General features: G+C 32.9%; 1 protein-coding gene across 2 annotated transcripts in view; it reads right to left on the bottom strand.

Moving 5' to 3' along the window:
- LOC124356565 (E3 ubiquitin-protein ligase TRIM9) overlaps positions 1-24,431 on the bottom strand; it is a 383,610-nt gene that overhangs the window by 5,386 nt on the left and 353,793 nt on the right. The window contains exons 3-9 of one of the 2 annotated variants that reach the window (XM_046807641.1): positions 21,712-21,945; positions 20,667-20,823; positions 19,090-19,122; positions 13,753-13,892; positions 11,676-11,814; positions 2,652-2,876; positions 646-818 (exon numbers count right to left, since the gene is read on the bottom strand). In XM_046807641.1, the coding sequence (XP_046663597.1) occupies positions 646-818; positions 2,652-2,876; positions 11,676-11,814; positions 13,753-13,892; positions 19,090-19,122; positions 20,667-20,823; positions 21,712-21,945 (1,101 nt within the window). The remainder of the gene's footprint in view (positions 1-645; positions 819-2,651; positions 2,877-11,675; positions 11,815-13,752; positions 13,893-19,089; positions 19,123-20,666; positions 20,824-21,711; positions 21,946-24,431) is intronic. The other variant, XM_046807642.1, reaches the window with a different exon arrangement.

The raw sequence follows: 24,431 nt of genomic DNA, 5'->3' as shown, positions 1-24,431 counted from the left end.
CCTCCTCTCGTCACCAATGATCTGGTAAGGGCAGTTGACAAAAAACCAAGAGAACAAACGTTTCACTATGACAATGCTACCTGACAATTTCCAACAAATTTCACACACTCTTTTGTACGAAATTGTTACGGAATGCTTAGGTTATCACAAGCTGTGTTCCTGATGGGTTCCGAAAATGCTCATTGATGTGCACAAACCAAGAATCTCGGAAGTGCTTTGACGAGACTTTTGTTGGCGGGAACCTCCTATGAAGAGGGTATAGGCAAATTAATCACCTGCTATGACAAGTGTTTGAACCTCGGTGGAAACTATGTCGAAAAATAGTTTAAGGTTTTGGCTTTCATGTAGAAATAAAATTGTGTTGAAAACAAATTGTTTACTTGTTTTTTTTTTTTTAAAACGGTACTTACTTTCTGAACATGCCTCGTACTTAAATGGTTAAAATAAAAACTAATATTTTAACAATCGAGTTATTCATTCAGATTTAGATACAGGACACATCCCAGGTAAAAAAAACTAGAATCTCTTCTAAAATCTGTGAGTTGTTCTACCCAAAAGTACTACTAAAAAATCTGCAAACTAATAAACTTTGCGCATTCTGAAAAAAAAAAAAAAACACTATATATGAAGTGGTCCTGTACTAACCTGAGGTTCCTCGTTGACATAGAAACTGAGCTGATGCCTGTCCAAGTCCAGCAGAACACCAACTGTGGACCCCGGTTGTATCCCACCCTCACTACGCTGGTCATGGATGTTGGCATGCATAAACCATGACCTCTGCTTGTCTATGTACATACTCCAACCTTTGTCGTCCTTGCCTGGAACATCATGATCCATATGTATTCATGCCCAATTTCACTAAAATCGATGTTATGAGACTATAAAATGATCAGGATCATAAAACATTCATTACAGAAAAAATTTGATATTTACCTCATTTACTAAAATTAGGTAAAAATATGAAATACAAGTTTACTGTTGAAATTAATTTCAATATGTTTTAAATTCTCAATTATACTAATTATGACAAAATGGATTATATTTTGTAAAAAGCACATACAGAGACACAGATAAATAAAACAACATAGGCCTCTGGGTACATTTGGTTTTGGTCTTTAATGCCTTAATTTGAAATAATTATCTCCAGTTTATAAGGAGACTACAGACAAGCCCTGTATATATATATATATATATATAGAAGTTATATGTTAAAAGTATGTTTGATTAAACATGATTTCGTTTTTGAAGGGGTTATATTAAATTTGGGTACATAAAATTGGACCTAGTTTTATTTACATTCATTATTTTTAAATAAATAATATAAATTTAGCAACCTATTTTGTACAAAGCAATAGGATTCACTTCTATCAAAAGGGCATTGGTTGGGAAATTACAAAAAAAGGTAAAAGCTGATCTCCTTTCAACCCTTATTCTGCTTGTCCTCATGGGCCACTGGCCTTTACTATCAAACAGAATAAGGGAGAGAGTCGATACAGTAATAGGACGATAAAGGTAAAGTCTACAGGCCGTAGAAATTGTAATAACTGTAATGATAAGAACATAGTTGTAAGAATTTTAAGCATCCCTAAAACACTCGACACTGACATCACTGGCATATCTAACTCACAACTAACCTTCCTAACAGATTTCTTGGGTCTATATATAAGAGACTCTCACTAACTTACATTCTTCAGTCACTCTTGGTTATACTCTTTTCTTCACATACATTCAGTGTTTTCAAACTGATAATATCATACAGAGATTTTACTTTATTATCATGAGGAAAGAGGCTAGGACTCTACAATTAGTCCTAATAGGACCTTTGTGCCTCCCTTACTTGTATTTAACCCTAAAATTTGAACTTCCTGGAAAAACCTATTATATTTTAAGTATAACATAGTTTTTGTGGTAAGGGTTGATACAAGGTGGATTCCAAGGACATGGTCCTCTTTGAAAGCATCTGTTGTAGTTGGGTTTAAGTCAAACTGATGAATACAGTCTCTGTGGAGAACCATAAGTACCAACAGAGTGCATATAACGGGACTGTCCTGCTGTCTGTAAATCAGGAAAATTCCTACAGTCCCATCTCTTAAGCCAAAAGGACATTAGGAGAATCTTCAGTCCTCCTATATATGTGAATGTTCAGTTTAGCTCCAGTTTGCCTTCCTCTTAGTGCAGCCTCTGGAATTACAATTGTAATGTGAAGGTGGACACTGAGAGGAAGGTGAACTGGTGCCAAACTTACAAGTTCCATTGAATCAACCTTTCCCACCATAGCAACATTACGTGTAGAAAACTCAGTTTTTGTACTGTGCGAAGAGATCATGTCTAAAACATCATAGTGCACTCAACTGTGTACCTTATGAGACAATGAGAATACCTTTTCACCTAGATTATACTGTATTTTTGCAGTCTAAGTGTATCTGATGTCAAAACGATGTAGAGGTCAATCTTAGGGGTTTCGTCACTGGCTTTTTTTTGGATTTCTTCAGATGAACATGACTCTCGATTCTAGGAATCAAGTCTGTGACAGCGTCAGATTCTAGACACTGTACAACATGAAGGCCTGAGTTGCTCTTTCATTTCTACTCATTTTTCATCAGTGTCTCAGCTCCAACGGTCTCACCTACTAAACACAAATTCCAACTTACCAAGCATTTGATCCTTGATGCAATCTATCCTGGCGACACCGAAGCTGGGGTCTGTGTCTGCGTCGTATCGGTCAACAGTGAACTCCCAGTAGTGAACACCTCGGGAGAAACCCACACTCCCCAGTGCGACGCGATGTTCGTAGCCTTCACACGACACGCTGCAGTTGTCTTCCGAGAAGCTCAGGTCTGGCCCTCCCAGACACGGATCGAACGTGAACCATGCCACTGTCAACGTCAAACAACTCTTTAGTACACAATGAACACTGTAGTTATACCACATCTCTATTGTTAATATCTCTATTGTATAACCAATCTATATCTTCACATTAACCCATATACGCCAAATTTCCCACTACGTCTTGACAGTACAGAGCACCTGCTAGTAGAGCTGATTGTTCCAAAATATCTATGGCGGGCAAAAATGAGTTAAATATGTCTACTTCTTGAAAACAACAATATAATCATTGATCATTTATTATAATAGCATAACTTCTCCTTTATACAAATTGCAAACTTCACAATTAACAAGATACACTATAAATATGACTTGACTAAATTATTGATGTTTTATATTTTACCTCTGATATAACAATAAGAATTTCAATAAAGAGTTAAGTCTAATGTCTAAAGAAAAACCAATTATTTATCAAAAGGTGAACAATCATAATTAGAAAACTATAAATAAATTTTTATCAACTTATGAGTGGAGCCCTATTATATTTATAGTTTATATGAAATGTCTAAAAGTTAAAACATCTTAAATGAATAAGTCCACCAGTACACCTATTGCTAGCAGCAGGCTTCTTGCCTGTTTTAGTCAAGTAAGAGCCTGATAATTATGTTAATATGTTTGCTGCACCAACTACAAAATACAGATAAGTAGCCTAGTGCTGTTATGGTGGATGTAGCAGACACATGTTTATGTTTCACATGGAAGGTTATTTTACATTGTGTGTAATTATATATAAATTCTATGTGAGTGTGTAATTGTGTAGCTATTAATTATTATTATAATTAATTATTCTGAACCAGCATTTGGGAAAAGTATCGAGAGTTTGGTCCTGGATTAAAAAAAATACAAGAACTTGTTACAATATTTCGCAATGACAGTTGTACCATGGATACTGCTATTTTTAACCTCTCTTGAAAAATCCTTTGAACTATCAGGATGATAGAGGGATAACTTTGACAGAAGAGTAAGCAAAATGCTACTGAATCTCTTTTATCTTTTGGATACGTGTTTCCCATTTTAATGAGAAAATATGTGAGAAAGGTCAGGCATGTACTGAGGTCTCATGATAGCTTAGACTCCTTAGGTCAGTCCCCCTACAGTGTGCATTGTAAGATCCAATTAGTGACATGATGAAGACATTTTTTTACTTCTAGACTTGACACTTTTTTTGTGGAACTAACATTTACTTCAGGATATTTTTGAACCGAACACTATAAATATAAAACCCCTTCATAACTGTGATACTAGATTTGTTATTAAATTTACAGTAAACTTGTTAACAGTAAACAAGAGTAAAATATGAGAAAACTGCAGCAGAGAGATGGTTAAAACGAGTACAGCAGAGTGACGTGATGGCATAACTGATGCACTTGTAGGGGTGGCTGTACAGGGGTGGCTCAAGAGGTCGGGGTGAGGGGTGAGGCCCCTATCCCAAACACGACTCACTCACTCGCCAAACTTTGTCTAAAGAGTCACTCCACTCCCCACTTCCTTGTTAACTTGACATGACACCCCACCTCTTGCCTTATCAATTATATCTGCCTTGTTAAAACTTGGTCGCTCAGTTAAACCCTTCTTACCCTCACGTTATCCAGATAATGATCCCCTTCCCTACGGCTTATAGTATTTAACTTTTATATCCGATTTGAAGTTTACTCTCCCAGTTTGGATCTTTTTCAGACATTACTGAGTGAGATAGCTTTTACCTCATTTTAAACAAAGAACAAGTATAACTAACATTGGGCCTGAACACTAATATTAAATGTTTAAGGTCATATATGCAGACATAGGCCTAGCAAGAGTTCTGCTGATGCTATTCGTACAGTTGTGGCGGATCCTCTCATCCTGGCCCAGGACTTGTGACCATGTCTTGTGGGAATAAAAGTTTTGTTTTATTAGGTCCAAAGCTTCTCTCACCAGGTAACCAGGTTTATAAACTTAACATACTCACATACTAGTTATAACTGAACACATAGCATGGACCTTGAAATAGCCAAACTCACTGCTTTCTTTATCATATCTGGTACCGTACTTATCATGTTATGTATTTTTCAGTTATCATGCTTTTACCAGCTATCTACATTTACATTTCAAATGGTAATATAGTTTATCAATGTTTTCAAAAGAGATATTAGCTAGTCTTAAAGAACATAACATTTTTAACTGCGAAAATTTAAGTATGAAATTTTTAAAATAACTTGTATGTAGATATACAGTGCTTAATTTCTAGAACTGGTGGTGATGGAATTGTAACGTCCCAGGTGTCTGGTGTATGGAGTACCTACCAGAAAAAGAGCAGATCTGGGGGAAATTAAAAAAAAAATGGGATATTAAAACAATGTTTTTAGAAATTCTAAGGAGCAGGTAAAGGTTTTTCGTGGAAAAAAATAATTTCTTATCTTCTCAGATAAGAAATTAACGCTGGTTCTCAAATCTGAATACATACATAATAATACATCAAATATAAACTTTGTTTTGTATCTGTATTGTTTAATAGCTATTGTCAAGTTAGTACATTTTTGGGTTATTTCGTCTTATGCATTACATAGATTTATTATGTTATTATTGCATTTAAATTCTTTTAAGTGTAAGGTTTTTAAGTTTGGTTTAGTTTAAGATTAAGGTTGTGACATATTATGAGCAAGGGTTGCTGTGAGAGGATTTAATAATAGGTTAGATTGGCAGTACAATACCCTCAAATGAACCAACACATATTTTATTTGTGACAACATCTCATTAAATTGATTAAAAATTTTAATTAACAATTGATTGCGTCAACCGACATATTAAGCACAAATTTTAATACCTTAATACTTTGAAGACATATTTAATATATTCATTACAATTTATTTTTAATTTAATTCATTATAACATTTACTAGTAATTTTGTAGTGTTGCAATAATTATGAGTTCATGGACTAACGTGAGAAACTTTCTTTTAAAATAGCTAAACATTTACATGAATTTACATTTTAGAAATTGTGAACATTTAAATAGATATGGAATTGTAAATGATTAATGAACCCTGATATATACTAAGTTCCTAAAATTACTTACATTTTATTCCACTTCACACTTATTACGCCTAGAGATATTTTTCTGCACACTAACACAAGCACTAGCACTCCAGAACGTCGCTTTTCGAATTCCCGTCCTCGACTTCCTCCTCTCCTCCTTGTTCTTCAGTTTTGATGTTATTCTCCCGCCAGCTCATGACCACGCCTCTGCCAAATCTCTCCATCATAATTGGTGAGTACCAATTTTTCATATCAGCATGGCTGCCCCTTACATCGTCGCACGGTTTTTTTTTATATATAAGCATTGCCGCTGCTTAAACAAGCATTTCCTGTTTGTTCACCATCGGTATCTGGGCGGATGTGCGTATCCACTTACATCCGGAGGATGTTAGTCTCGAATTGTAATACAAGACTTCCTTTCCAGCAACTATCTGTACATCGATTCTATGAATTTTATTTTACTAATAATTACATATGTCTTACATAAGATATATATCATATATTAGTTTTGGTTATAATACTGGCTAGCTAATGTGAACTGTAGACCTATTTATCATGCTATCCCTTCACTTGCTTCCTGTTGGCTATGAACAATCTTGCCACCTGCATAGCGAGTTTAGTAGACAACAATGGAAACTCTCGGTCATTTGTGTCCTATGTTCTAGTTTTCAAGATGTAAGATAGCGTCTGTACATCGATTCTATGAATTTTATTTTACTAATAATTACATATGTCTTACATAAGATATATATCATATATTAGTTTTGGTTATAATACTGGCTAGCTAATGTGAACTGTAGACCTATTTATCATGCTATCCCTTCACTTGCTTCCTGTTGGCTATGAACAATCTTGCCACCTGCATAGCGAGTTTAGTAGACAACAATGGAAACTCTCGGTCATTTGTGTCCTATGTTCTAGTTTTCAAGATGTAAGATAGCGTCAGTACTTTCTGAAATGTGCAATATTTATTCCCTTGTTACTGCCATCAGAATATACTGGTTTTTCACCCCAGTTATGTTTGATAAATTAAATCCAGTTTCTAATCGCCATAATTCTCACAAAAACTCAACTGCTAAACATCTAACTCACAACAATGCATCTGGACAAATATAAAAAGTCCTTATCATTATTAATACTAATTCCTGTCATACAGACTGAGCCACGATCAAAACAGAAAATAAAACAGGCCAATGTGTAACATCTTACAACTGCCAGTCATGTAGCAAAGCAGCTGTTTGGAACGGGATAACATGAGAGTGGCAGTAGAACATGTAGTGGAATTGCCCTTGTTAACATAAACATGGCAGTCAAGAGGTTAACTAAAAGTAGAATTTTGGCTCCTCAAACATCACTACCCTCAAAGAGGAATACCCCAGGGATCCGTACTAGGACCAATCCTGTTTATACTTTACACTTTACACTAATGACTTCCCCAAGCATGCCTAGGACCTCAGCAAACACTGATGTTTGCTAATGATACAGTGCTGTTGTTAGGGAAGAATGACCCTGTCCAACTCGAGGTGTCAGCTCCTTCAGTGTTTGAAAAAGCAGTTCACTATTGCCATGTTAACTAACTAGTTGTAAGTAAGGGGAAAACCAAGCAGCTGATCTTCGGAAAACACGAAGAAACAACAGGAAAACTTCCAGATATAGAAGAAGGCAACTTCACAAAATACCTAGGAGTAATCAGTGATGACGGCATAACATGGACCACCCACATAGGCTCCATGTGCAAAAAACTTAGCATATGATTATATGTGATCCGGGGTGTGTGTGTCCAGTGTGTTGTTGTGTTTAAGTGACACAGCAATAGCGCACACCGCCTACTACGCTGTCTACGAATCTCACCTTAGATATGGAATAATAGTGAGGGTAGGTACCACAGTAGGAAACCTACAACGTGTACTTATACACCAAAAATGAGCCATCAGAATCCTAGGAGACCTACATCCAAGACAGTCCTGTAGAGAAACTTTCAAAGAACTAATAATCCTCACAGTGGTAAATCTTTACATACAACCAAAAAACACAAAATACTCATCTCTCTTTACTCATCTGCACACAAAATAACTGACGCAGTAAGAACTAGAACTCATTACCACAACTACAACACCAGACACCAACTAGGCATCAAACTACTGTCTACCTGTTCATCTGACAAAAAACCTAGCACTGCGGGAGCCAAAATGTGGAATTCTCTACCTGAAGAGTTAACAAAGACAGAGAAGAAGCACTTTGGGAGCAGACTCTGAAGCTGGCTGCAGGAACACCCCTTCAACACTCTAGCTGAACTCTACCAATGGACTTATGTGCCAAATATCTAATACTTCCTGAAAAAATGTATTTTGTGATGCCGCTGTTCTCAATGTTCATGCGAATAAAGAATATTGTCTATTGTCATAGTCCACATTTTTTTTAATTGTTAAATTACCTTAAATTACCATAGCCTTGTCTAATCAATTTTTCTGTCTTAATTTATATTTAATTGTCTTTAATTTAAACTACTTATTAATAACATAGTCAATTTTTTCTGTCTTAATTTATATTTAACTGTCTTTAATTTAAACTACTTATTAATAACAATGATTAGTTCATACTAGTGTAGAAATAACAAATTTCCAAATTCTAGTTTTTTATACCGCACTACAACCACACACATATATTAGAAATATAACTTTTTAAAAGCACACATTAATGAAAAAGTTATTAAATATTTCTATTATATTTACTTGTGACTCCTGTAAGTCATGTTGATTTGATGGGGCCATGCGTATGTAAAATTAAAATTAATAAACAAAATTAAATGAAATGTCTTCTTTTAGTAATCATCTCTATGCATAATTAATAATTATAAGCTATATGAAATTACGTTATAAATCAAGTTAAATTTTATAGCGTGTACCAAAGTTATCATTTTGTTCCTGTACAAACATGCAAGTCTTACATGCTTAAAAAAAAAACTACTGACCTTTGTAACAGTAACACCAACAATATACTTGTAATACTTTTCAATGATTTTAAAAATGTAAGCAGATTACAGTTTTAAATGTAATTGTGTTTCTTAAATGGATAGTCTAGTAATAAATTTATTTTGATTTTCCCTGAAAAAAAAGTTTGAAAATATTTAAGTAATTTCATGTTTCATTAAATGCAAAAGGTAGGAGAAAAGTTTAGTTTTTTAGATGTTCTGTAACAGCTTCATCCTATACAAAGGGAGTGCTTTACTAACCACAGGAAAAAAAACACAGGAGAAGAACAATCTGAGAAGAGAACAAAGAAAGCAGAGGGAAATCTGCAATGCAGAAACTGTCTGGGTTCTGGGGGTGGATATTTAACGAACCGAGGGGAGTTGGTGCCAGGGGGCTAAAATACTCTGTCAACTTTCAAATAATCATGAGAATGTTTTGGTAAACAGTCATCTAACCCTACACAAAGAAATTCCTACCTTTGCTTTATTAACAAGACACCTGGAGATCAAAAATCGGTTAAGTTTAAAAACCAATATATTGTGATTTTCCCAGAAGAAATAAAACACAATACTTCAGTGAAAAAATGATTTATTATTTAAATCTTGTCATTTAATTAAAACCTTTATCTCGGTATATAGACTTCATTAACATTTCAAATTTATATATATATATATACTTTCTGCTGATTTATCAGTTTTAAGTATATTAAATGGGTATGGGCATATTATATTTATTATAATATTGTTTCTGTACAACACTAAAGGTAAAACATTAATATAAAAATGCAATACACTAACAAAATAAAATTTATGTCTAAAAAAATGTTTTTATATTAATAAGAGTATATGTCAATTTAGAATTGAAAAATTATTTTGTAAAATAATATCATAAATCTAAGGTTCTACATTCTTAGCCACACTAACAGGTTACAGCTTACATTCTATCACCCAAATCTTGTTTTATGGTTAGGGGCATCTTGGAGATAGAATCCGATAAGCACTTTAGTACAACAGTGTATATTGGCAGTGTAGGTTTGACGGTTTACCTAAGGAACAGTAGAATGTGTGCTCTGCACCTCACACTCTGTCTCCTCTATAATTCACCCAATTCTACAGGATCTCACGTGTTGAGGTGAATAAATAAATAAAGTATTATTGTCATTTTACAGAAATCATTGACAAAGTCTTGTTATTCATCTAAGTGGCATAGTCAAAACAGTAAGTATTATTATAGTTGACTTTTTTACATTTATTTTTTATGTTAATAACATTATGCAGAAAAAACAGTAAATACTTATACTTCATAAAACTAAACTAGGTATCTAAAAGTTTCTTCCATACAGGAAAACTGATAAATCATTAAATGGGGTTTTGAGAATCCAGTTGTACAGTTTGACTTTGAACAGTTTGGTTTGATAATTATTATCCAGATATTGTAATTTGTTGAATGGATTGCCCAACCCTGCAAAGTTACTGGAGCTCTGGTGGTAATTTTATTCCTCATACAACATAATATGATTGTTTTGATGAACTCCAAGCAGCTCAATGTTAGGCTTACCTCACCAAAAACACCATGCTCTGAGACAACCAAATTCCAAGCAAAGCGATTGTGCATGAGAAGATGATGGTGTTAGTGAACTTAACATTGTAACTCTGAGACAGAGTCGTCCTTAATTGGTGGTTATCTTGATATTTACCCAGCTTACAGTGTCATGACGTTTCATGTAACCATCACTAGTCTCACTGTTGTGTCGTGTGAGTGTTTGTGACATACTGTGACTGGATCAGCTCTGGATATCCAAATCTGAATTCTTAGGCTTGTGCGACCGATGTCAAGACTTGGTTCAAAACTGCGGTTCAAAACCACGTACTAAAAGTTTTAACACAATTTAACACGTTCACGACAACAGCTTATTTCCGGACATTTTTAGTTTCCGTTGAATTTTTTCAATAATAATGGCAAAAAACCGTAATTGTTCTTTTTATGTTCAACGTCTAATTATAACGAGAAATGTATGTAAGGTTTGCATTTTTGCAAAAAAAATTAATTTCAATTTGTTTTTTCAATGTTTTTTTGTATATGCAAGTGGTACCTGAAAACTTAATTAAATAAGTTAAATTAAATTGTGTGCCCGACGGGGTACAAAATAGTCTAAGGTATTTGTTTAAACGAGGGATCACATTTAACAAACCACCAAGACAGGCAAACAATAAAAACACAATAATGAAATGCAAAACAACATGTACCTCATTGAGTCATATAAAGTACTTGGATATAACAAATGATGGAGTTACATAATCCATTGAGTATACAACGAGCTTTACGAAAGCCCAGTGTGTACACGACTGGGTACACGACCAAAGTTGTGAACGATTGCATGTACCCGATGGGGTACACGTCGTTGTGAACATGTTTGAACTTGAAATATTCCAGTCTCGCTGTGGAGAGCCAGCCATCTTCAGCCAAGAAATGTTGGTCCAAAACTTTTGTGGTTCTCCACAGCAAGGCAGAAATAAGGCAGAAATATTTCAAGATTTTTATTGTGTTAGCTGTATTTTGCCACAGTTTGACCTTGAAACCCATGTTGCCTTCCACTTATCATATGTATTCTTTTATGTGTCAGTTGATTTAAACGTGAGTGATTTGAAAATAATCCTAGTCTAGCATTCCAAAGACAACAGAATCCAAAAATGTGTGGATGAAGTTGAGAATGACACGTGGATTATCCCTAGTTCAAAATCATCAACTGTATCATACTTGAGCTTACCAATTCACCTCACAGTAAGGGAACAAGGAAAGTTACCTTCTGCAGTCTGAAGTCCGATTAGTTCGCTGTATTCCCCCTCCCCTGTGCTGTTGAAAGCCTTCACCCTGGCGTTGTACATGGAGTTAAAATGGAGACCGTCCACTGTACAGATCGTCTCTTTGCCACAGTACACTTCCTACAATTAACAAGAGATATACAGTCAATAAAATTGTCTTTATTGGAATGAATACTTTTCTAAATTAATCAACATTCATTTTAACATGTGATCTAATACAAAACTTTAAATATTTATAAAATTACTTCCCATAAGTCTGAAAACAAAAGTTTGCATTATGTCTAATAGTGTTCTCACAAAGTATGTTCTCTCAAGGAAGCCTGTTGAGATTAATTGATATGCATAGTAAAGTTATGGATATTCCCATTTGTGTTATATTTTCTTTCAATGTCCTTGGTAGCAATGCTATTCACAGTAATATATTTCATTACATCAATAATAAGTTTTGATATTTAAAAAATGGTAGTCATTTAGTTTTTATTTTATGAAATATCTAATAAACCACTGTTTTCATGAAAATGTTATATGATACAAAAAAGTTGCGAATGAACACAAGCAGTAATTTATTAGATATTTCATAAAACAAAAATTAAATGGTCACCATTTTGAAAATATTAAAACTTATTTTAAACCATTTTTTCTGATATAATACCTTCTGACATGGATCTATTTACAAAGTTTTGTAACAATCGTAAAGATAAAAATGAAGATACAATTGTTGTAATAAAAAGAAAAAAAATGGCGTATAGCTGCTAAATGAAGTGTAAATTGGAAAAGTTTTTCTTCACTTGCAGCATAGAATCACACATAGAATTTGAAAATGCATAGCCAAACCAAACTTTTTGTTACACCCTGTATATAAAATATGAGGTCAATATTCACTTAAAGTAGTTAAAAACTAAAAAGAAAGGTCCAGAGCTTAACGTCTTCTTTGACATTGTTTACAATGTTTAGGACATCCACCCTCAATCCCATATTGCTTTTTATTCATCATAATAGTCATGAAGAATGATGAATTCCTCATAATGATGAATTTATTGTCTAATTCCTTCTTCTTTGAGTTATCTTCAACAATTTCTAACACCTTACTCTCTAAATTCCACTGTAATAGGTTTTTTCTACCACCGTAAACACAGAGTCGACTGGGTAATATGGTTTCAAGGCGAGGGGTGATTCTGAGTCACTGCAATACATCCAGTCTATGAACAAGTGCATTATAATCAGGTTGGAAGTGTGGGAATTCATTACTTATTGTTTTAACGTAGATCATTTTAAATTCACCAAGTTTCTGGGTTTCAATATTCAAGATAATTAAGATGGGTTACTCACACTGATCATGTTACTACCAGAGTGGCCAAGGGTTTGTTTTGTTAAGAGTGTTGAAAAATAATGTATCTGTTGATGTTTTGTTAAGTGTGTTCTAAGTTAATGTTTTTAGCCATTTAAGTTATAGAAATTTCTTCATGGGGAAAATTCTCTATCTGCAAAGAAACTCTTTATTTTACAAAAACAGACAGTCAGATTAATTTGTAATATTCCTTCCTGTAAATAATTATAGTAAACCACATTTTATCAAACTTGGGAGTTCACACAGTCATCTATGTATATTTTAATTGTTTTGTTGTTTGTGAAAAGTAATATAGATAGTTTACAGGATCACACTGCTGGACATAATCATGACACTAGGAACGAACATAGGCTAATCAATGATAGCTGTACATACATCTTGACCCAGAAGAGCTTTCAGTATCTGGGTATTAAATTTTATAATGTTTTACCATGTAATATTCAGGTTCTACCTTTGAACGTATTCAAGCAATGTATTAAAAAATATTATTAAAAAACTGTATCTACAGTGTAGAAGAATTTTTAGGCTTAAATGACTATGTCTAAAAACAATGTAATGTAAAATCTTCTGACCTTTGTCATATATTGTTAAAATAATGTGACCGACAAATAACGCTTGATTGATTAATTGAATATGTGTTGCAGGTGTATTTTTAACATTGAATGTTATGTCCATTACAAAAATGTTTGTATCAAACACTTGTGGCTTACCCTGAACTCTCCACCACTGCCATCGTCCAGCTCCAAGACGTAGCCCTCGACGTAGGAAGTGGGAGGAGGCTGCCAGGCTACAGTCACTGAGTTGTTCTCGGCACTACACTCCTCCGGGATGATACTGGGGGCACTGGGAGCTGAAATAGGACCAATGTTCATATAGGATCACAAGAGTGTCAACATTTCTTCTGGGGAAATCCTATTGAGGAGTGTGTCAAAAGGGATCTTCATGTAGGACTACTTAGCACATGTGTATCTCACTGTATGCCCTTATCACTGTATACTATGGTCACATATTTAGTCATATATCTCATGGTATAATGCTGTGGGGTGACCATCACTCTGTTAATAAGATATTAGTACTTCAGAAAAAGGCGGTTTGATTGATATGTGGGGCAAATGCTAGAGACCATTGCAAGCCTTTATTTGTTAGGTTAAGTATACTCACTGTAACTTCTCTCTACATATTATATTGTTTAATCTATGTTAAAAAAAAGCATGTGAACAGTTTTATGCTTTGTAGTAATATGCATGACTATACCACCAGGCAAGGTAATAACCTATTTATTAAATATAATAAATATTCAAAAAATACTGGAGAGCTTTGAGATCATGGCACTAAAATTTTACAATATTCTTCCAGTATGCAAAGAAAACTACCTGAGAAGAGGTTTAAACAGTCAGTGAAAGTCTTACTGGTTAGCAACCCTATTACACAGTACTACTGCTGAGGACTTTTTATTAAATTTAAATAACTTGCATGTTTAAACTTTTAATAATTCTTTGTATGATTTTATTATTGTTTATTTATTACTATTTTAACCTGTTGTGTGACTTACTATTTATTTATTTTACTTATTTATTCTATGTAATTTTAACCATACTTATAAAATACTTTTAAGGGGACTTGGACAAAAAAAAATTATTTTTAACATATATTTTTTTATTGTAGTTTGACATTTTCGGAATACAATGATATTAATATTATCACTCACAAAAATTTCTAAATGCTTCAAATAAATTTTTGAAGTTGCCTCTGCAACGCCATTGACGGCTGTATCCAGTGTTGAGCTTTCTTATAGTGCTGATTTTACTGATTTATTATTTACTTACTCTTCGGTTTTGTTTCTCTATGACCTTAGCAGTTTTGACAGATATCTGCTTGTTTTGTTATTGTCAATTGTTTGTAACCTAGCAACTTTGTTGTTCTGACAATATTTTGTTATTATTGGAAGTTGACTCAGTGTTTATAGACTTTTATTTTAAAGTGATCTTTGATAATATAATGACTAGACCTAAAGGAATCTTAAAAAAACGTACCAATAAAGGTAATAGGTTTTATAAAAGGTTACCTTCAGTTTCACCAGATGAAGACTCAACAGTTAGGCCTCGGCCTACTACTCCAAAAGTTGTAGTGCCACCCAGTTCTGAGAAGAAATTAGGTAGTAGTGATGACCAAGGAAAGTCGAGTGAAGGAAAGAAGGAGGAGAATGAATGTTCTTGGAGAGGAAGAGGAGAATGATGAACATTATGTTCCTGGAGGGTTTTAGAGCTCAAGTATTGTGAAAAATATACTTTTTATCTAAATTTTTTGGTTTTTTTGCGTTTTCCCGAAAATTTTGATTTTTCACACAAATGACCCGTTTTTCTCTGAAAGTACTAAAGATAACAAGCTGAAATTTTTACAGGATGTTTAGTACTTATCTATGATGCTACTGATCTACAAAGAAACAATTATAACAAGTATTGACTTATTAGGCCTCATTTTACTGAAAAATAGTCTATATTTCAGGGTTATTTTGAACTCGCTAGATAAAAAAAAATCATAACTTGGCCAAACAGAGTTATAAGTTCATAAAAATAGATCAGTAGCTTTGTATAGGACCACATAGTAAGTGATAAAAATATGAGGTTGGTATCTTTATTATTTTCTAAGATAATGGGACACAAATGTACCTAATTTAACATGGGTTTATATGGAGCGTTCAAGTCCCCTTAATACAATTTTCTTTATCTAGTCTAATCATCATCGCACAATAGTTTTTATTATTGTATTCTACATTGGCGAGACTCATTGCATGTATTGTGTTGGGTCAATAAATAATCTTGAATCTTGAATCTTTAATTTTTCAAAACTAATCCCAATTTCAAATTGGGTAACTTTCACATCAGTTATTGGAAAATTGATGACCAAAGGTGTGACCTAAATTTAGTATTGGCCACTTTTTAAAATTTAAATTTGTATTTTAAAATGTGTTATTGAATACTATTTTTATCAACTTAAATAGCAAAAAGATCTTTTTGAACTTGCACACCAACTTTTAAAAGAAGAGTACCCAAGTAGTGTTTGTAAGTTATTTTTTTTATTTCCTACCTTTAGTTGCAGTGTTTCAAAACAAAGTATATCATATTTTCACCAATGTAATACTGAAGGGATATGATCAGTACTAAATCACAAATGGAGCTGCTTTAACACTTATTTGTACTTTTACATCCTCCATAATTACAAAGACTTACTGATATTTCATATGTCCGGCTCTCGTAAAATTAAAGAGTAATCCCTTAATCCGACTTGGCTTTCCAATATCATAACACAGTGGGACCAACTCACTGTGATCCCTCTTTATCCGGATCAGATCAAATGTTCACATCAATATATGTGGTATAAATTATAGCTGTAATGTATATATGAAATGATATTTAGATTTTATTTTTATGACATTTATTTGGGTCATTTATATTGCCTATGAACAATTTATAAAATAACTCAGAAGAGATCAACAATCTTTTTCTCAAAAAGTAAATATAAATAATAATAATATAAATATAAGTAAATTAATATTCATTCTAAATGAGGTAGGTTAAATCAGTACCAAAATGAAGAACAGAATAAGTAGGTACTCTGGTGAACATTGTTTTTAGATAAAAATGAACTGTATTAAGAAAATATTCATCAAATCAGTACATTGTTGCTATATTTTGGTTTGTATACTTTGATGTATATAAAACCAAACTGTGAGCATTAGCACCACAATGTTGATTCAAGAACCTAATATTCAACCTGACTCTAGCTTTATAATAATTATTGACTCTATTGGTTCCTTTTAGATACATTCTCTCATTCATGTCTAAATTGGAAAAGAGCAGAAAATGTAAGAATTATGTGATTCTTTAATCAAGTAAGTTACAATATGTCATTGCATTTAACTTCAATTTTTTATCGATCCAAGTTTATCCATCCGCATTACTATAAATTAACAACATTACTATAAATTACTTCACAATTAACAATTGACTACAGTAACAATTTTATTTTTATATGAAAGCCCACGGTTTTTCTATTTTTCTACACAGTTGCCATCCATATTAAGGCTCTTATCATATCTAAAAACAACCTTTTGTGTACAGTTGGCATAGAAGATTGCCGTCTGATTTAATAATCAGTGCAACACGATCATTTTTATATTACTTATTCTTGTCATTACGGTGGTGGCCTAAGATGCTTCTTCTTTTGAAAATCAAATCATAGTCACTGGGTGCTATTAGAGAAATTATTATTTAATTAGAGAATATTGTAGGGATTCTTTTAGAGAACTTGATTTGTTACCCTTCCCAGCCCAGCGTTTTTATACATATACGAGAACTTGTACTGTCGTTACAAATGTGAGGTTGCGGGGCAGGGACGTTCACGAGTACAATACCAGAAGGTGGGATGCGTTTAGATCTGCACAGCACAGGCTCCAGGCTTACGAAGCTCTACCATCTGAGGTTGGAGCTAAACTGTTCAACAAGCTGCCTTTAGACTTTGCGTGTAGAAAATAGGAAACCACTGTTTAAGAGGAAGCTAAGGCACCTACTGGTGCAAGGAGCCTACTACTCTGTTGGTGAGTTTGCGGATCATGAGGATAAATCAATTCTGTTGGGTTGGGGGTGCCATTATGTGTAGCACTTTAGCTTTTTACCTTGCAAACTTTTTGCATTCTTCGTTTACAAATTATAAACATTAAACAAGTGAATTTTATATTTCTAAGGGTACTTGTCTGTTATTTGTATTGTTTTGTTACTTTTACTTATATTCTTATATATTTTAATCGATATGACGCATGCCATACAATATTGTAATTGTCTAAGGCAATAAAGCTATTATTATTATTATTTATATATTCTATGAATATTTAATAAAATGTGACAGTTTGAAATAATGTATGTTTTTATGTTCTGCTTTAACAAGACCTACCTATGTGAAATTTTTATTTGACCAAGCCATAACTCCAAAAAGGGCTGATGATTCTTGATATCTTATGTGGCATTGTTACCAACATGGCAGTAATCACATGACAAGCCCTGCCACACAGTAGCGCCAATTAGTTAATTGAGTTGATACATTTCCGTGCTCAACTGGCCTTTGTTCCCACCACAACCCCGTGTCAATAAATGGGTTACTCAGTGGCCAGCAGGTGCTAATTCAGTACAACGAACCTAACCACGTAATTGAATAAAATAAATTTGAATTATTTCTATTGGTATAATGGCAACATTTTTATTATAGACATCTCTACTATATGTAAGTTATATTGAAAACTTAAACAAAATTAATATATAATTATTACATTGAAACACTATTCACATGCTTTGGAAATGAATATAGAGTAATCTAAAGAAAATACATAAAAATGTTTCCTTTTCATGTGTTGTAAAGGAAACACGATTTTTCCAGACATTTGCCATTGTTCAGTGATACAAAAACACAGTAACGCTACTTTTTAAGATCTGCAATCAGACCTCTTCTTCAGGTAAATAATTAACCTAACACATAATTACAAACTAGGTTAAAATAAACAAATGATTAATAAACGTCCTGTTTGATTGTGATGAAGTAGTACAAATTGTATTATTATCAGTGGGAATACATTTTTGCGATCAATTACAAATTACTTGAAATAGTGTAAAGTTAATCATATAATTGTAAAATCTTTTTATCACAACCAGATATAAATCCTAGATAAAAGTAGTATCTTGTAGTGTCCGTTTTCTGTAGTTTGGATGAAATAAAACTTTTAGTGCTGAGCTGCAAGAAAAAGGTGGACCAAAAACGATAGCCAAATAACATGTTTTTAAATTCTGTAAAATCCTTAATGCTAAGAGTGGACAGAATTGCAAAGACATGACCCAAATCATAAGCACTTCTAAGATCGAACAATCAACAATAACACACCACTAAAGAACTGTAAAACATGTAAAATATAATTAAATTAAAAATGATTGACATACAGTGAAAACTACGGAAACAAAGAAAAGCAGGGGAGCAAAGCGATCTAGAAGAAAGCGAGTTACCTGCAGGCTGTCGCTCCTCCCCTTCTCGAGCAGCTTGACAGAGCAAGGAGGGTTAGTTACAGGCAGCTACAAGCTACTCATCTGTCTTTGTTTACAGGAACACCATTGTCAGTGCCAATTCATCATTCTAGTGTCACAATTTGCAAAAGGAAATTGTTTGAGTCAACAAATTCTTTAATACAAAAGAATAATAGTAATATATTGGAAAAAAATATTGAAGAGGTTATGTCTTTAACCTTCATTTATAATATGTACGAGTATTATAACCTTTAAAACAACGTTATAATAAAATATTAAGAAAAGCTGAACAAATTCTTAGACTATCAAAAGAACTGAAATTATATTTTTTACTCAAGAGTTCAAAATATTGCTATCAGTATAAATTAGAAATCAAATTAGAAATTAAAAGCAATTTTAAATTAGTAAAATTATATAAAGATCAACATTATTTTATACAAAGACATATGAGTTGAAGAAATATGACACAAAACATGACTTTAATACATACATCTAAACTACTGTTAGACTTAAGTTAGGCTACTGTTAGTAAGGAATATACAGGTGTTTTAAATGGTCTTTTATAATTTTTCAATTTACTGTACACAGAAAGGTAGTCATATATATGAGAGATGGAAGGACAATAATATGATTTAATGTTACTCCTATGGAAACAACTATGCCCTACAAAACAAAATATATCCATTAGTAACATTCATTAACCCTTTGAGTTGGCATTTTTCCAAGTCATATGCCTAAAGTGCCAGGGTTTTTTTAGCTTATTTGTCAGCTTTTGGAAAAAACGCTATTGTAAAACTACTATCCATACTATGATAAAGGCGATAAAATTCTAAATAAAACCCATGTATAATATATGATACTACAGTAGAAACAAACATGGAATTATATGTACAAACAAAATGCTGCTCAGTTAACAACATAAAACTTGTATTTACGGATATTTTGGAACCTATTGAATACAGCTATCTGGTTATTTGTCCAAAATAATGTTGCACTATATAAAATATCATCGAAATACGAAACATCAGAATTAGCGACACCAGCACTTTATGCACTTTTCGTACCGTAAAAATTAGCAACACTGCGGCACTCAAAGGATTAAGTGGTTATTTATTTCTTATTAGTGCTACTTATAACTGAATATTTGATTAATGAATTATTAGTTTGTCCAAATATTCTTGAAACACTTTATAATTGAGAGTAATGTTTTGCCAATTTTGATCCTGAGACAAAAGCTCCAATAAGATTGATCAACAATTTACCCAAGAATATAGCTGAATATAAATATAATTATATAAAGAATATAATTTGGACAAACCATAACAAATTTTATTTTAGTTCTGATGGAATCTCACTCCAAAGTGGTTCAGAACAAGATACAAGTTATCAATACCCTGTAATAATCCTGAATTTTATTCAGACTAGTTACAAATTGTAAAGAGACTAAGAACATAGTGAGTGACAATAGAAAAATGCAATGTGGTGTATAAAAATATCTGATGGGTTTCATCTTAAACTATGTTGGACTCCTGATCATCAAAAGTATAAAAACTACTTACGTTTCATCTGTATGAAGTTGAGCTGGTCAATGGCACGTGCAACGCTCTTGTCATCTAGCGTCAGATCACACTGCGACGATACTCGAGGTGAAGCTGTCATATCCTTGTGCCAGGTTATGTCAACATTTGCCACTCGGTTGATCAGCATTGATCCAACCTGTTACAAATCACAATTCAAAACATGATTAAAGGAAATTTATTTCCAAGAAAGAAAATAAATTCTATGGCTGCAACTAATTCTTGGCAATACAAGACATCATTAGTACTGCTACCAAAGACATTAATTTTTAAGTCTAAAGAAACTGCATTGCTAGTTGCTGTATCCTGATTAGTAATAATCTGAATTGTCATCACAATATACACAAGTAAAAATATCTTTTCATTTTTATAACCTAAATGGTTTTTTTGGACTATTTAACATTTAAAGATTTCTTTAAAAATATAATTTTTTCTGGTGTGTTTCAGAGATTAAGCAAATAGATGTTAAAATTAGTCTACAATATCTAGTGCAATTCAGTAACATAATATGAATTATTAGGTGTTAACTTCATTTGCATTTTGTTAAACTATTCAATCCAAAAATAAGTCAAAATAGATTAAATATAAGATATTCAGATAGGTTGAACTGTATGGTACTAATAACTTTCTTCATAAAGATTAATGCACAAATTAGCCACCTCAGGAATCAAATTAAGATGTTTTTTTAAAAACATAATATTACATAAGCACAACCAAAATATACTGCCAGTGAACAGAATCCACCCCATTTTGGTTTGAATCAACAGAAACTTGTTCCTACAATGACAATTTTGAATTATAATATAGAAAGTGAGACGGATTAATATTAATATAAATGATAAGTTAAGCTCCATTTCCCTTTCCGCTTTTTTGCAGTGTCTGAAAACTGACACTGATTCCTGGATTCTGGAGTGCCCGTCCGATTACAAAGATAAAAAAATGTCAACGACGAAGGTTTTCAAGCATGGAACAGAGCTAAACTTACCATTTGAACCTTCCCACCACATTATGTGTCAATTCATATTACCTGCAAGAATGCGGCTGAGTCCGTCTCTTTGAGTGCCTCTATGCAGAACTGGAGCAGGCCTGTGGTGTGTTGTAGCTTGCACGTGCATGTTGCCACCTGCTCCTTCAGCACTCGCACCTTTATCTCTTTGTCTTGTCGTATGTATTCTAGCAATTGTTGCTTGCGGGCCTCTATGGCCTCTATCAGAGCGTCACACTGAGATATGACAACCTCCTCAAACTCCACACAGTTCTCCTGCAATATTAACATATGTTATACAACGATTGTAAATACTTTAAGAGTTGGAAAATGATTTCATAGAATTGCTTTGAGTAAATTTAATGAGGTATTAGGATATAGAGGTTTTATTATAGATTACTGCCTCTTGTATATGTGACAATCCCTAACATCAGATGATGTATTTAAATCATAAATCCATCCAAAGTCAGAGTTTCCAAAGTCAACTTTTTGTAATCTGGAAATGATTTGAATGTTACGTACTTTTCCACCATGATAAAGTTAAGAAAATTCATTAATAAAGTAACATCTCCATATTAATACCAATATTAATATGAAAAAAACATGTATATATATATATATATATATATATATATATATATATATATATATAAACATATATAGTGTATAACATACACATATATACAAAGAACAAACATACCAGACCTTCCTTCTATTAGCCTAGAATTTTGAAGTAAGAAAACTTACATAAGTTACAACCCATTAATTTTTTTGAGATTTTGTACTAAAAATTGTCAAAAAATCTAATTTAAAAATTATAATTACCTCATACCATTGAACTAGAAGCTGAAAAAGATTCTAAAATTAAAAAGTTTTAAATATAAAAATGTTTTGTTGGTGTATAACTTATTGTGGGGCTATATTTTATATTTGAAAAAGTTTTTAATCCGTTTTTCCGTACATTAACTTATTAATGCAATATTACCTCATAAATTTGTTTTCATGTTGTAAGCGGAAACCCTTGAGCCTACTAAAGCTGGAACAAAATTGAGGATAAAACAAAGAAGTCCCTGGAAGACTGGAAAACATTCCAAATCCCTCTTGAGTTTTGAATCACTTGATGTCATATGTTGTTCGCTCCAGCTTATTTCTTCCAAAGTGCTCCTCTCATTTCTATAGGTATTCCATCCCTCTAAAGCTAACTTTTTTGTATTTGCCTTGTTAATATATTTTAAATTAGGTATTTGAATTAATATATTTTCAATGAGTAGGACACTGGTTTTATGCAATACCGTATGGATTAAGTGGCATGTGAAATGATCCAGTCACACACTCACGCTCTTCTCTGTTAAGAAGAGTGTATTATATATTTTCCTACTCTTATTTAATATATGGATATTACAACTATATGGTTAAACAGTAGTGGCTCTTCAAAGATAGGTACTAATATGGTCCCCATGTGTCATGATGTATAATAATAATATATAATATAATGGATCTGTAATAATTAATAATTTTGCTAATTTATTAATAACAGCTATACGTAACAGTTTAAATCAATAGAATAAAACTTCAGTCCAATGAGATATCTTCTAGTGCTTTTTCCAGTATGATACAGTATTAGTATACATCCATAGCTGAAGAAAAACAAGAAAACAGTGGCATTGTCTATAATAGGAGCCACAATATGCACCTATGTGAGTAAAATAGGCCTCATGTGATGTTGCTTAACTCATGTGAAAGAGATTTTGGAAATACTTACAAGTTGTTAAGAGACATTCCTAGCTATGAGACTAGAAAGAAATATTTGTTTTATTCATGCTGTATTTAAACTGTATTGTTTGATGTTGTGTGTTGTAGTTATTGTTTAGTTACTACTGTTTAAGGCAGAACAATAAAAATTTAGCTGTTTATCTTTAGGCTTCCAAATATTTATGGAACATAGTTGCATCTTAATTTGATAGATTTGACAAAGGCGTTTGACTGCCTGTCTTTTAATATTTTGTACGATAAGCTATATTTCTATGGTATCAGAAAAAAGGAACTAAACTTGATCAAATCTTATTTATCTGGTCGACAGCAAAAAGTGGTTGTAGATGACATCAGCTCGATGTATGATGATGTTATAGCTGGTGTCCCACAAGGCTCCGTTCTTGGACCTTTTTTGTATCTAATCTTTGTTAATGATATATATTGTAATATTCCAACTTTTTGTGTACTCTATGCCGATGATACCACTCTACTCTGTTCTGATAGTAATTTTGAAATTGTAAAACATAACCTGTCTAATGCCTTTACTTATGCAAAAAGGTGGTTTGATTCTAATAATCTAGTTACCAATAATAGCAAAACTGAACTGATCTATTTTTCTCTCAGGGATGTTCCTGTTACTAGTAATGTAAGTAGCGAAGTAAAATTACTAGGCTTTACACTGGACAACAGCTTGAGCTGGGAACCCCACATTTTAAATTTGTGTAAAAAACTATCCCGCATTGTCTTTCTTCTTAGGAAACTTAAACTATCTATAGGCCAACAAACGTTGTTAATTGTATACTATGGTCTTTTCCATTCACAAATGAACTATGGAATTCGCCTTTGGGGCAACGCCTGTCATGCCTCTAAGGTCTTCATATGGCAAAAAAAGGCCATGAGAGTTCTGGACTACCTAACCTTGAGACAATCATGTAAGGCTAGTTTTCAGAAATTAAAAATTATCACAGTTCCATCCTTATATATTTTAAGTACTTTGCTTCATGTTAAAC

This window comes from Homalodisca vitripennis, chromosome 3 (genome assembly GCF_021130785.1).
Source record: "Homalodisca vitripennis isolate AUS2020 chromosome 3, UT_GWSS_2.1, whole genome shotgun sequence".
Lineage (NCBI taxonomy): Eukaryota > Metazoa > Arthropoda > Insecta > Hemiptera > Cicadellidae > Homalodisca > Homalodisca vitripennis.
This window is presented reverse-complemented; position numbering and strand designations above follow the sequence as displayed.